This window comes from Coturnix japonica, chromosome 15 (genome assembly GCF_054131305.1).
Source record: "Coturnix japonica strain WE chromosome 15, WE-NBRP24, whole genome shotgun sequence".
NCBI lineage: Eukaryota > Metazoa > Chordata > Aves > Galliformes > Phasianidae > Coturnix > Coturnix japonica.
Genome location: NC_140677.1, coordinates 11,071,686 through 11,084,811, shown reverse-complemented (window position 1 = coordinate 11,084,811; position 13,126 = coordinate 11,071,686). Strand labels below are relative to the sequence as shown.

General features: G+C 37.9%; 1 protein-coding gene across 34 annotated transcripts in view; it reads left to right on the top strand.

Annotated features, from left to right (window-relative positions):
* The window catches only part of SLMAP (sarcolemma associated protein), a 69,779-nt gene extending 58,561 nt beyond the window's left edge, over positions 1 to 11,218 (top strand). For 25 of the 34 annotated variants that reach the window (XM_085516402.1, XM_085516385.1, XM_085516381.1 and 22 more), the window contains 5 exons: positions 1,670 to 1,990; positions 2,692 to 2,809; positions 3,460 to 3,631; positions 4,636 to 4,770; positions 9,225 to 11,218. In XM_085516402.1, coding sequence (XP_085372528.1) covers positions 1,670 to 1,990; positions 2,692 to 2,809; positions 3,460 to 3,631; positions 4,636 to 4,770; positions 9,225 to 9,314 — 836 coding nt within the window. In that variant the 3' untranslated portion in view covers positions 9,315 to 11,218. Of the gene's footprint in view, positions 1 to 1,669; positions 1,991 to 2,691; positions 2,810 to 3,459; positions 3,632 to 4,635; positions 4,771 to 8,142; positions 8,233 to 9,224 lie in introns of all 34 variants that reach the window. The other 9 variants (XM_085516398.1, XM_015874890.3, XM_085516393.1 and 6 more) reach the window with 1 other exon arrangement.
* Positions 11,219 to 13,126: the final 1,908 nt, after the last annotated feature.

Below are 13,126 nucleotides of genomic sequence, written 5' to 3'. Positions count from 1 at the left end.
TGGTAATAAGCCTCATATTGCTCACATATGCAAAAACGCATCATGCTGCTGTCTGTTACGGAACGAATGTACTGCTTCATCTTAGACAAGATTGCTGTGAAATCCTACTTAGTATAGTCTATAATAGACCTCATGTATCGCAATACATAATAGGTATCATGGTTTTTTTTCCATGCTATGTTTTCCTTTCAGATTACAGAACCGTGTTATTCAGAGATTCTTTAGTTAATCCAGGGAGATAAGGCTTGATAAAGCCTTGTTGGAGCCTGTTGAGAGGAGGGGGGAAAAAGTTACCATTTCTTTACATCAACTGGTATCAAAGTTGCTAGATTATATCTGTATAAGAATTGTAATTCCATCACTATATGTGAAAGAACTGAAGGGCATCAAGCATCAAATATAGCTGTTGTGAAAGTCTCTCTTGAGCAGTCTTTATGCTGCCTGATTGTTCAGCACGACTCATTTACACTCTGGCATCTTCTATAATGGATTGAGAGAACGAAAACAAGTACAGGAAATCTGTGAAGGTTACCCAACCTTGGTTATCTCTCCTGTGCTTTCTGCCATCCTTATTTGCCCTTTGCTTCAGAAAAGGTAACATACAGCTATAAGATTACAATTGTTACCTTCTGTGGTATTTTGTATCAGGGGAGCCAAGAAATTTGATCTTTTCTTCTCAGAGCAGTTCTTAATTAATTTTGGTGATTGCTTTTTCCAGTGATTGAAAATCATTGAAATACATGCGAATGTTGATTGGTGTACTTCAAAAAAATAAATAAATAAACAGAAAACACTTGGGAAATTACACTTTCTGCTTCCGTCAGCCAGAGTTTAACTATTTTATTCTTCTTACTGTCATACTTTCCATTTAAGTGTTTGCACAGGATTCTGTTTGCATGCGTATTTATGAAAAATAGTCATGCTCAGAGGAGATGTATTAAGTAACCGAACAGTTTTGAATGGGAATAATTTAAAAGGTTTGCTTCATGCAGTTGAGAAATGCCGAATAACCTGTGTTATTGTGACTTACGTGGCTGCTGCATGTTTACGGCCAGTCATGAAAAACAAAAGACTACTTAAGGTTCAGTATATTAGGTGCAGCTGTCACTTCCTGTCCAAAATTCATCTTGACTTTTGCACAATGCTTTTTGCAAAGAAGTCACTTTAATTCCTTTACTACAATTTTGGAGAATGAAGTAGAAGCTCTCTGCCCCACATGTTTAAAGACATCACAAATTAACTTCAACTGCTGAACAGGCAGATGTTTCCAATGTAGCTTTGCCGATCTGTTTGGCTTGTCACAGAAGCTTTCTTTCATTCCGTCTTGTCCCCTAATCCCCAGCATCTTTTTCTATAATCCTTGTTTTGCTTACAACCAAGTTGGAACTAAATCTTGGTTTCAGATTTCAGGAGACTTGCTTTTATGTTACACAGGAGAACTCTGTCTAAGAAAGCTTTGTCCGACCCTAATTCTTGTTTCTTTTAACTCTCTGTCATATATGACCCCACGTCTTTTTTAAAGGAAAATCATTTGACAAGGTTAACATACTTTTAATTGCATTAGGCTTCTTTAGTCCTATTAAATAACAACATGTTCAGATTTTTTTAAATTATCCTAGTTTTTTCTGTAAATACAGTTTATAAAGCCTTAACAATGTGTGCTTTCCAGCTCAGTTGCAGAGGTTACAGGAAGATATTGAGAATCTTCGTGAGGAGAAGGAGAGTGAAATTTCTAGCACTCGAAATGAACTTGTCAGCGCTCAAAATGAAATTCTGTCACTTCAACAAGTAGCAGAAAAGGCAGCATCGGAACGAGATACAGATATTTCTGCTTTGCAAGAAGAACTACAAACTGTGCGAGCAGAACTGGAGCGGTGGCGGAAAGATGCCTCGGATTATGAAAAAGAAATTGTCAATCTACAAGCCAGTTTTCAGCTTAGATGTCAGCAGTGTGAGGAGCAGCATAAGGAAGAGGCTACTCGTTTGAAAGGTACTTGCTTAATAAGGTGTCACAGACCAGCACTAACAGTGTCATCCTTCTCTTAGATTAGATATGCTTCTGATGTCAAAAGTAGTCTAAATATGATGCCACTGGGAAAACTTGTGTTGTTAGAGGGACTGTTTCCAAACAGGTTTCCAAAAGAACTTGCATAAAATCATAAAATCTTAATAAGGAAATATATATAATTTAAGCCTGTAAATGAGCAGCTTCTCAACTTTTTTATAGCAAAGGTTCACTTGAGACAGCGCTACATGGCTCAACAAAATTGTCAATGCAGTTTCCTCCTATGTTACAATACATACAGAATTCAAGTTTTATTCTGGAAGCATGATGTGGTGACATAAAAGCACTTTGTACAGAGCTGTGAGACTCATTCATTTGCTCTTCACTTTACATGTAGTGCACCCACTAGGGCTGTTTGGGAGCCACCGTTCCAGGCCTATAGCCTCAGGTCTTGGACGATCTGCTAAGGGAGATGAAGAGCTGAAACACTGTACACACTGCCAGGAAACTCTTCCTAACAGCAAGAGATACAGTTGTATGTTTCATAGATCCTTGTGATAGAACGTAACATGATTATAATCATTTGAGATTTACAGCTAATAGCAGCTTTTCCAACATTTACTAGTGGGTGCTGCCTGAAGCATTCATGAAATGACTGTATTTGGATTGAATATTATTAATTGCAGGTGAACTTGAAAAGTTGAAGGCAGAGTGGAGTGCTCTGGAAGCTGAATGTGTTACGCTAAGGAAGGAAAATACTTCGCTTGCATCTTGCATTCAGCGACAAGAGAAGGAGCTTTCTAGGTAAGGGAACAATGGGCTTGAGTAGGAAAGTATCATAGAAGCTTAAGATGATGGTTATTCTGTTTTCTTCCTAAAAGTGGTTCTGATGGTAAATGCATTGAAAGTTCACCAGTATCACGTTTGGCAGAACATGCTTTCATATCAATTAGTTATACCAAGCTTTTTTTCCCCCCTGCAAATGCTTCTGAATTACTGTCCAGATATTCTAGAAGGTATCCTGATTTATTTTGCTCTTATCCTATGCCACTGAAATAAGCAAAGAAGCATGTGTGCAAGTAGCTGAATTGCTTCTAACAACCTTGGACAGGCTTCTGCCTTCAAATTACAAGTTTGTTTCAAAATGCTTAGGAATAAATAATAGTGAATAACAAAGCGAATAAGAAACTGAAGGCATAAGAATGAAAGTATCTATAATCTATTCAAACATGCAAAAATAGGTGCACATGTATTTAAAAGCAAGTATATGGCCTATCTTTTATATCAGTACTTTGCATAGGAAATCAGTGTTGATCTTTTGATTCTATGTTTGCTCCAAGATGATTTCTCCATATTAAGTAAAAATAATATGAAGCTCAGAAAATGAAAACTGGTTTAAAACAAATCATTTCTGTTTAAATTTGAAGAGGAACCAACTGAATTTTGTTTTTCAGCTCTCAGAAGCAGAGTTTAGCTCTAACCAGCAATATAAGTGTTCTTGAAATGTCTCGAAAAGAACTTGAAGATCAGATGGGATCTTTGAGAGAAAAACATCAACAGGACGCAGCTAGTCTAAAAAGCCAGCTCAGTGAAGCTGAGAGTCAAGCAAAGGATGTTCAGAAAGAGGTAACATGGAATGTTTCTGTTTTGAGTGAATCCAGTGCCCTGTGACTTTCCTTTCATTTCAACATAAAACAAGTAAAAACTACAACATTTTCAGTAATTAAACTTTTTCTTCCTTTAATTGCAAGTAAATTTGTGTTAGCCAACAATTTATGAATTGGGAGTCAAATCTGGAAGGAAGATGTAAAATAAAACAGCTTGTGTATACATGCTGGGAATGTTCTAAAGTTGACTTTCATACATTACCTTAGTGAAAGTACTTACAAGCTGTTCAGTCAGGTGAACCCAATGATCATCACTGTATTAAGTCTTGTTAGGCATTATGAATCAAAATGGAAGTTTTTTGTGTCAATACGATGTTTCTATTTAGTTTTACATGCGATTTCACAGCAGACCTGCACATTCTTTCAAGGTTTGTTTGTCCTTTCTTCTGAATGGACCATCAGGCTTTTACAGATGATTAACAAGTGCATAAGGAAAAGCTAGTTTATGGAGCCTGAGTTCTGAAAATCATGTCTGGAAGAAGGCTGTTGTCTCTATCAATTACTTGTTTATTTTTAGGGGCAGCTTGAGTGAAGTTTCCGCCAGTCACTGTTATTAGTTTGTGTTTCGCAATCTTGGTCTTTGTTTTGTCATGAAGTCATCCCTGTCGCATTCCTTACCATTTTTGGAATTTGAAAGGAGCAGTCTTGCTAATCTTTGTGTTTGTAGTCAGATGAGTTTGTAAAGATGCTTATCCTTTTAAGTTATGGTAAATGCCAGTACTGAAGGACATTGGTTTTGTGCCTTCTAATCCCTGTTAATGACAAATACAAGTAAACTTGTTTTCAGTAGATAAAATTGAGCATAGGGTAAGGCTTTTCTACCTTGCTAATATAAAGAGAGAGTATTAATCCAAGACAAGTTACACTAGGCAGTGTAGACAGAAAGGAAACTGTGCACTGAGCAAATGTGAGCATGTTTTTGGGTGTTCAGAGGTCTGTAGCCTTCTTTCTCTTTGCATTTAGTATGAAAGAACACAGACAGTGCTCTCAGAACTGAAGGCGAAGTATGAGATGGCTGAACAAGAAAAGCAGTCAATCGCAGAAGAGCTTAAACAGTGTAAAGAAAACTTGAAGCTGCTACAAGAAAAAGGAAACAACGTAAGTCTGTACAAAATATTTGGGGAAGTCTGGTTATGACACTGACAGTGTTCTTGATTAAGGGAACATCTAAGTATTGATCAGAAAAGGCTGGACTTAAAAAGGAGCTGTGTACCATATTGCATGCAAAATTCCTTTCTGGTACTACCTATTGAATGTGTAGGTCATTTCATGGGTACAAATATATATGCAAATTAGATTTACAGTTGTATGGTGGTTTTTAAAACAGCCTTACTATTGTCTAGGAAAAAAAAAATCAAACTTAACTACCCATTAAGTACTAGGCAAAACCTCCCAGTTTCAGGGACTGACACATGGGTGAAATCTGAGAAACCTGGATCCAAATGAGTTAAGCGACTTTCTTCAAGGTGCTTTTAGTTCATTAGTGATTATTACGACATGTGTTCCCTCCTCAGTCTTGCTTACGCTTCTTAACATTGATTATTCCTGGTCAGCTCATGTTTTACACACGCAACTGAACCATCCTTTCTATCCACTCATGGAAGTAATTCTGTTACAGTTGGAGAGGTTGTGTTGTTAGTATTGAGTTTACAGCTAGAGACAGCATTTTTGGTTTATTTTTTTTAATACTGAAACTTCTGAAATCCTTCAAAAGTTAAGAGTGCAACAGATATTATAAAGTAATTACAGCCTTTTTACTACTGGGATGGCTGGTTTATTGTCTTCCTGTTCTGCTGCTATGAACCCCCCCACAGACAGCACAGAATTAAAGGTTTACAAGTACCATTCTCTGAAGATATCTGTGTCCTAGGGGAGGAGAATACATACTTACACCATAGCACACTTACTGAAAACAAACCTCTGACACAGTAGAGTTAACAAAGATGTGAAGAACTCAAAGCCATTCTACAGTTGGCTGTATTTTCATGAATAGGATGTTAATATTCTCTTGGAACCTATTTCTGCTTTAGAATTTTCTGTAATGCCTAAATAATGTTGAATTACTGAAATAGGCAGAAGTACAAAAAAAAAAACCAAAACACTTTCTGATAGAAGAGATACTAAAGTAACTGCAGATGTGAGATTTTTCTGCTCTGTTAAAACATTAATCTCATTGTTAAGTTGATTCATGAAAAAGGGGAGAAAGTTGAGGAAAGAAAAACACTGTGAAGGGAATTGGAGAAGCAGATGAAAGCTTGCAAGGTAAGGGAATTTTTAGGAAGAATTTGAGGTGATTGTCAAAATGAAATAAGGAACGACAGCAGTTGCCAAAACATATTTAAAGAAGAGGTACAAGAGTTGAAGCCTGGAGGTTAGGCTGTGATGAAGAGCATCCAGCCATATAAGGACTTGAAGGACGAGCTTGCTATTCAAGCAAGCATTACTCACAATCAGTAATGTAAAATATGTCTGTTTTGTGGAATATTTGAAGCATCATGAATACTGGGCTGACTTCCAAGGTCAAATTTTTAAAGTTCTGTTATCCCCTATTTGCTGGAAACCTTATCTGTTACTTTATTTGTGAGGACAGTGTCCTCAAGAAGGCAGCTTCCCTCTGTGGGATTTATTCATTTTTGTGGCCAGTCTGTCTCTGAGTTTGCATATCTACGTATTCTAATACTGAACGCATGGTTTTGATGAAGCATCTAATTATGTGCATTCCTCTGCAATAGGGAGATGTAAAAAATGTATTTTAATAAGCTCATGAGGGGTAAGATTTAATCATTTGAAAGAAACTCCATCAGCTTATCTGGTGAACTGATAAATACTAGAAGAGAGAAGGCTTCTCTGTTCCTTTTGTAACATAATTTAAATATTAAGTTTTTCTTATGCTTTCCCTTTCAGAAAGACAAAGCTTATTACTCTCAAAAAACCCAAAAAAACCAACCAAACTAAAAAGAACTGCAGTTTTGTGCTGTGAACTGCTTAGCAGTGTGGTGTATTGCTTGTGCTTGCATGTTTGTAGTCACTGATTATTTCCTGATGCGCTTTACATGACGGATTTGTTTATGTGAACAGTTTGAGAACATGAGCTGCTGTCACGGAGTTGACTGAAGCTTTTGGTGCTTTATTGAACACTGCTGTGATTATTTCTGCCCTTGTGCTTTCTTTGGGAAGATGGCACTGATTTGTGGCAACAATGACAAAATACGTATATATATATATATATAAAGTACTGCATGGAAATTAATAGTTGCATGTGATTTGTCAGTCTAATATTTACATTGAATACAACAAATCTGAATTATTGTAATGGCAAGAGTTGAATGGCAAATATTAGAATACCTTCTAAGGTAATTCTGAGATTTCTGTGTTCTTAACCCCATTGGAAGTTCTGTGATTGACTTCCTCAAATTCAAAACAGAATGAGACTTTATTTATGGATCCCAATGTTTTAGGAAGTCTCCAAACATGAATTTATTTGGCTGAACAAAATCAAGGTGAGTTCAGCACAGAGGAGTTCTTAGGAAAATATTTAGCATGATTTGAACTTAACCTCTGTGTGTATGTGCACGAAACATACAGGCTAAGATACAGAGAAAGCAGATGTCTTCCCGGGACAGCTTAAAAAGGAATTAGGTCCATTTTTGCTTCTAGTGTATTGTTTTGAGGATAGAGGCTTTCTCTCCAGATTGTGAAGCAAAGTAGTTTCCAGTTAATTGAAAATAACTGTGAAAATGTGCAGATTCATGTAATGAGGCCATGAGCTAAACGAACCCCTTCAGTCTTGCTTGCTGGTAGTTTGGGCCAGCTGCATCATTGGATCAATCTTCAGAACTGCATTTGCTCACAAGTCTGATGCTCTACCAGAGATGCTGATCTTTGTGGTATCTCTAACAGAAATCTACTTCTCTGCTTTATAGTAACTTAGTGCTGATTGTACATTGTGTTATAACCTCACAAATGTCTGAACTACTGGGTTTGCCTGTGGACATAGTTGTTATTGATTCATTAATGGAGGAAAGAGATTGTTTTTCTTGGAGGCTGATGATGGAAAATAGGAAAGGCGGAATGAAGAAGCAGCTGAAAAATTCAGTCTCTGGTATGAGTCTTTCTGCCTTACGAAATCCAGTTGGGATTTCCAATTACTTGCACAGAAAATCTAAAAGCAAATAGATATAAAATACAAGCAAATAATTCGTACTGTTTTTAAGTACTAAATTCCAAGTTGAGATGAAGTTTCTTAGAGTATTTTCTCCTCACTTCCCTTTATTTTTGAACGTTCCTGTTCATTTGAGTAGAATGGTGTACTAACTTTGTATACCAGATTAGATAATGCTGTATTATTAGATGTCTTTAATACATTTCAATTAAAACAAAACTCACTGACTTATTTTCCCCTCTCTAAATCATCTTTACCTGATTGATTTATAGCACAAAGTGATTTTTAATATCCCTTCCCTTCTTTAGCCTTCCATATTACAACCCGTCCCAGCCGTATTCATCGGCCTAATCCTGGCTTTCCTGTATTGGTGTTACGGCCCATTGTGGTAGCGAAAGGTACAAGCACTACTGTTCAGTCGATGTATGTTTGTCCCTCTCACCTGTTTGTGCCATTTCTGTATAAAATAGTGCATGGTGAAATGCTCACAGGTATTTCTTTACCTGAAGCAAACCCTTCATTTAATACGCCATTCTGTTGATACTGACGAGCTGAACGATCAACTAATCATTTAACATCTGTCTGATTCCTTTAATTCTAACAATTAATTTCATTCTAACTGGTTCTGAACGTGCCTCTTCTAACTTGGTCTCAGTTTGTCTTTAGCAAATGGGCTACCTTTTGCGCAATGCTGCGATGCTAGGGCCTGTAAGAAAGCTTATTTGCTTAATTAACTATAAAAAATGAAGAGTTTGCCTCTAAATAACAATAAAAATCAAGCTTTGGTTCTTATTTACGGACTAAGAAATTCCTCTCTGGCTGTAAACACTTTCATTTTTCTCACTTGCTGTGAAGAAGATGGAAAAAAGACAAGAAATAGGTGGTTGGTTTGTATTCTGACCTCTCAGCTTGCATCTTCTCTACTGTCTCCCAGTGTGTTCTTCTCTTACTGTCATCATAAAATGTTGTGACAACCTGCTAGAAATGATGTTGTTAGGGTCTGTTATGAACTGATGTCATAGATCTGGATTTAATCCTTCAAAAGCCAAGTTAAAGATGTCAGTACTGCATAAACCTGTCTGGCGATTACTTCGCTCAAGTGCTGTTTTAAACATCTTAAGCCCTCACAAATTGAACAGCCAATTTCTTTGAGGTGCGTATGGTAACGAAGCTGGATATATGGAACTGCCAAAGGTGTCTCCTCAGTCATGAAGAGTTCTGTGCTTCCCTTTGTTCACTCCAGGTCAGGGTTAGCCTGAAGTAGGGCTCGTGGGTAACATTGTAGTGATGCCTATCAACAGGTACTCAGGACTTTGAGGAACCACGGGGTAAAGTGATTAGTATGAATCAGAGCAAATATGATATTGATTTTTTTTTTCTCTCCACACAGAGACAATGGCCTTGGATGCCTGTGATGGCAGCTTTGGTTGCTGTGACAGCCGTGGTGCTGTACCCAGGCCTAACCAGAGCTTCTCCATGAGAACTGTTGTTGAATCCATACACCGTCCTCCCTTTAGAAGCTGGCAACATTCATATACTGAGGGAAAACAGATTAATTCTCTTCCTTTTTTTTTTTTCTTTTCTTTTTTTTTTTTTTTTTTCTTTTTTTTACCTCTCAATACAGCACAGCTCTGCGTGAGAACAGCAGTAGGGTCATTTGCTTTAAACTGTATAAAATGTATCTGTCTATAAAGAGGGAATAAAATTGTGATTCATCATACTGTGAGCAATATTTTTGCTTACAATTTCATGCAAGTTTTAAATTAGTTTGTTGGGATTCTGAATACTACAACGGTGGCCTAAAGTAGACTTCTTTGTACCAAATCATTTATAACGGCTAGGTTTGTGGGCACGTACTTTAGAATCTGATTGCCAGATGTAAAAGGAAAAACACGCTTTGGATTTGGACACCCAAGCCAAGTAACCTCACAGAAGCTTGGCAGACGGATGCAGTGCGCTCAGTGCCTTGCAGGATGATGTTTTATAAGACTAGCACGCCATTTTACTTGCTGTTAGTCACTGAGCTGTTGGGAACAAGACTTAAGAAAACTTCTTACCACGCCTTTTGAAGGAAACATATTTTTCTTTGATAAGGATTCTTTTATTAATGATTTTTTTTTTGGGGGGGGGTGGGGGGAGAAAGCCGCAATTCATGTCCAGCCTTAAAAGAGATAGATATTGATGGTGGCGACCAGCCTAGAGTATTCAGTGTGCACGTGTGCGAGTGTAAGCATGTGTGTGTTCTTGAGTGAACTGAGGCATTTCTGGGAGCAAATACTTGGTCATTTGATGGACATAGTGCAGTGATTCAACTTACAGTAACTTTACTTTGAATGTAATTTATTAAATTTCATATATTTAAAGAGGTGCGTTCTTTAAAAGTATGAATACTTTTTCACATATCACATTGTATCAATTTTATTTTTTCAGTCATTTGATACTTTCTGACTGAGCTGGGGAAGCTCTTTAAATAAGCTTTTATTGATGTAACTTTGTTATGAGAACTGCTACAGTACATTGTGATCAGCTGAAAATATTCTAAGTTGCATAAAATACTACGAAATTGGAATCATCCCTGGTCATGTGTGAGTCGGTGGAAGATGGCTTTAATTTGGTAGTAGAACTTTGTGCATCTTCATCACATGGCTGTAAGTATGATGCAGTGGTCCCCATTACAAAGTTTATTTTCCTTATCAAAGTACTATTAACTATTGCTATTTGCTGACTTTTGGTGGGAATCACTGTAGATACTGCTGAATTAAACGTAGGCTGTAGTTATTCTGTCCAGCTCAACAGTTCTGTCAAAAAAGTTTATTGAAGACTTAAACGATATACTGAAGAACGGTGAAGTAAAATGGCTTTGCTAAGGGAAACTTCAAAACAGGGAGGTAATCTCAGCAATGAAATTGGCTTTAAACAATTGTATGGCAATCGACAGGTAGTTTAAATATTTAAATAGAAATTTAGTATATAACTTACCTTGTAAGGTTTTGAGGGTCATTGTCCTTTAATTAAAGGTTCTGTCTTAAGTTACATGGGATTTTCTATGGGGAGGATTATTAGTTACGGCAAAAATAGTCCATGAGTGACTTGTAGAAAACATCGTCATTTAGTTCATTCATTTCATCACTTTCAGTTGCAGGAAGCCACCCAACCACAGAACACTCGTATGCCAGTGGTACTCAGTACCTCTTGTATATAGGTTATTGCAAATATTGTTCTGAAATGCTTACCTTCAGAATTACATTTTTTAAAGTAAATAATTGTTTTAAATCTATTTTGTAAAGATATAAAAATACAATAGAATTTCTGGAGTACAGATTAAACTATTTGCACTAACACACGTGATGTGCATGATTTAATAAAATAACTTTACTCTCCCTATGCATGTTTGAGTTGGATCTCATTTGAAAAACAGTAGACTCATGCTAAGTTTCTTTCGTGCTAGATACTGCCACAATTACTAGGCACGGTGTCTGCAGCATGTTCAGTAATACCAAAAGAATTATTATTTATTTTCTTTTTACGTTGTGTTTCACATTTGCACTGGTTTAGGTTTTGGTCTAACTGATCTCTCTCCTCTCTGTGGCTTTTGGAAAGAAAGGGGGGAGGAGAGGGCCTTGAAGAACTTGGGAACATGACTGCTGGGGAGAACATAATAGTGATTACAGCTGAAGGCTGGATTGTGCCTGAGGCCGAGGTCATGAGCCTGGAGGAGCAGTGGATATGGAAAGCCCTTCTGGGGGAAGGGAGCCTGCTGCTGCCTTCTCAGGTTTTAGTACCCCAGCTCCCCGTGTGTCCCTCCTGCAGCCACTGTTCCTTTTGCAGTTGACCCTCTTCCCTCCTCCCTGCTGGTAGCACGTAGACATGGTGTGAGGAGGTGGAGCAGAGGCCAGCAGTGCAGCCTGCCGAGCAGCGGGCCCTGGGGCTGGCGATGGGAAGGGGTGAGCTCCATGGGACCAACCCTGGGGAGCACACAGCCACTGGGTGCCCCATGCTGAGCTGCACTGCCTGGGACATGGGATTGAGTTTGTATTAAAGACAAATGCTGCGTTCTGAGAAATCTTTAGTAGTGCATCAGAGAGCTGAAATTTGAGACCCAACGTGGATGTATTAAAGGAGAAAGATTTAATTATGTGCATGTGTGCATATTTATATTGCATACACAGATGCATAATACACATTGCATGGCGTTCATGCTTACGAGTACTCCTGTGTTTCCCTAATACTGTGCCTTTCCCAGGAGTTATTGACATTTGCATGTTCAAAGTTATCAGGAATCAACTAAAATACACTGTTCACTCTTTTTGGGAATCCCTGGATGATGGCTGGAGAAAGGAACGTTCCCATTTCTCCAGTGCTTTGACACCGAAGTTCTATGGACACTCTATTCACAAACATCTCTTCTCAGCTGTTTTTCCTTGTGTTTATGGTAAATATCTGTGCTCTTCAACATTCAGATGTAGGTTTTCTTTTTAAATTGTGAGGCTGGATGACCTAAGCCTTGCAGGTACATCAAGAACAGCTTTTCATAAAGCATTTAAGATGCTCTGAATGTTCTTGTAAAATAAGTGCTCTCAACTTGCACTCAACCTTCAACTTTTAAAAGCTTTTTGTAGTTAGAAAGTCTGAGAATTGTTGGTTACTGGCTGAATTTGGCAGATTTAATGTAATATCTGAACGCTTCTTCTGAAGCCTTGGCTGAGGCACTTAATTTTTTTTCCCTTTGATTTTCTTTCAGTAGAAATTGTACCAACTTTTGGGGACTTCTGCAGCAGCAAGCCTCCCATTTATAGCATAAAGAATGCAGCGTAACCTTGCTGTTCCTTGCAGCTGAGCTAACCGTATTTCCCCAAAACCTTGGCCTGACTTTTCTTCCAGTCTCTGGATCTTTTGGTGCTAAATAGAACCTGCACAATACATTGCAAAGTTCTCTTACAAAGCAGTCTTACTGAGATTTAGTATCAAATGGCTGAGGCAAAAAGGCATCATCTGTGCGTGCTTTTTTTGGAGTATATTCTTAAGTTTTGAGGACTTTTAATCGAGTCTTCCAGTGTAGATTACCCATTCACATTTTCAGTGTGCTTTACGTAACATTTTGAATGTTCTCCTGCCTTAATCTCTGTGATTCTGCCACTTGCAAGAGTCATTTCTTCAGCCTGAATCTTCTTCTGACAAACATGCTGCAGCTGCGTGCTGGGGCTGGCCAGATCCCACTGCAGCCTTTATTCCCTCTGGGCTTTCATGTACCACAGCACATGTCTTCATTAATACAGTGATAGGATGTAGGAA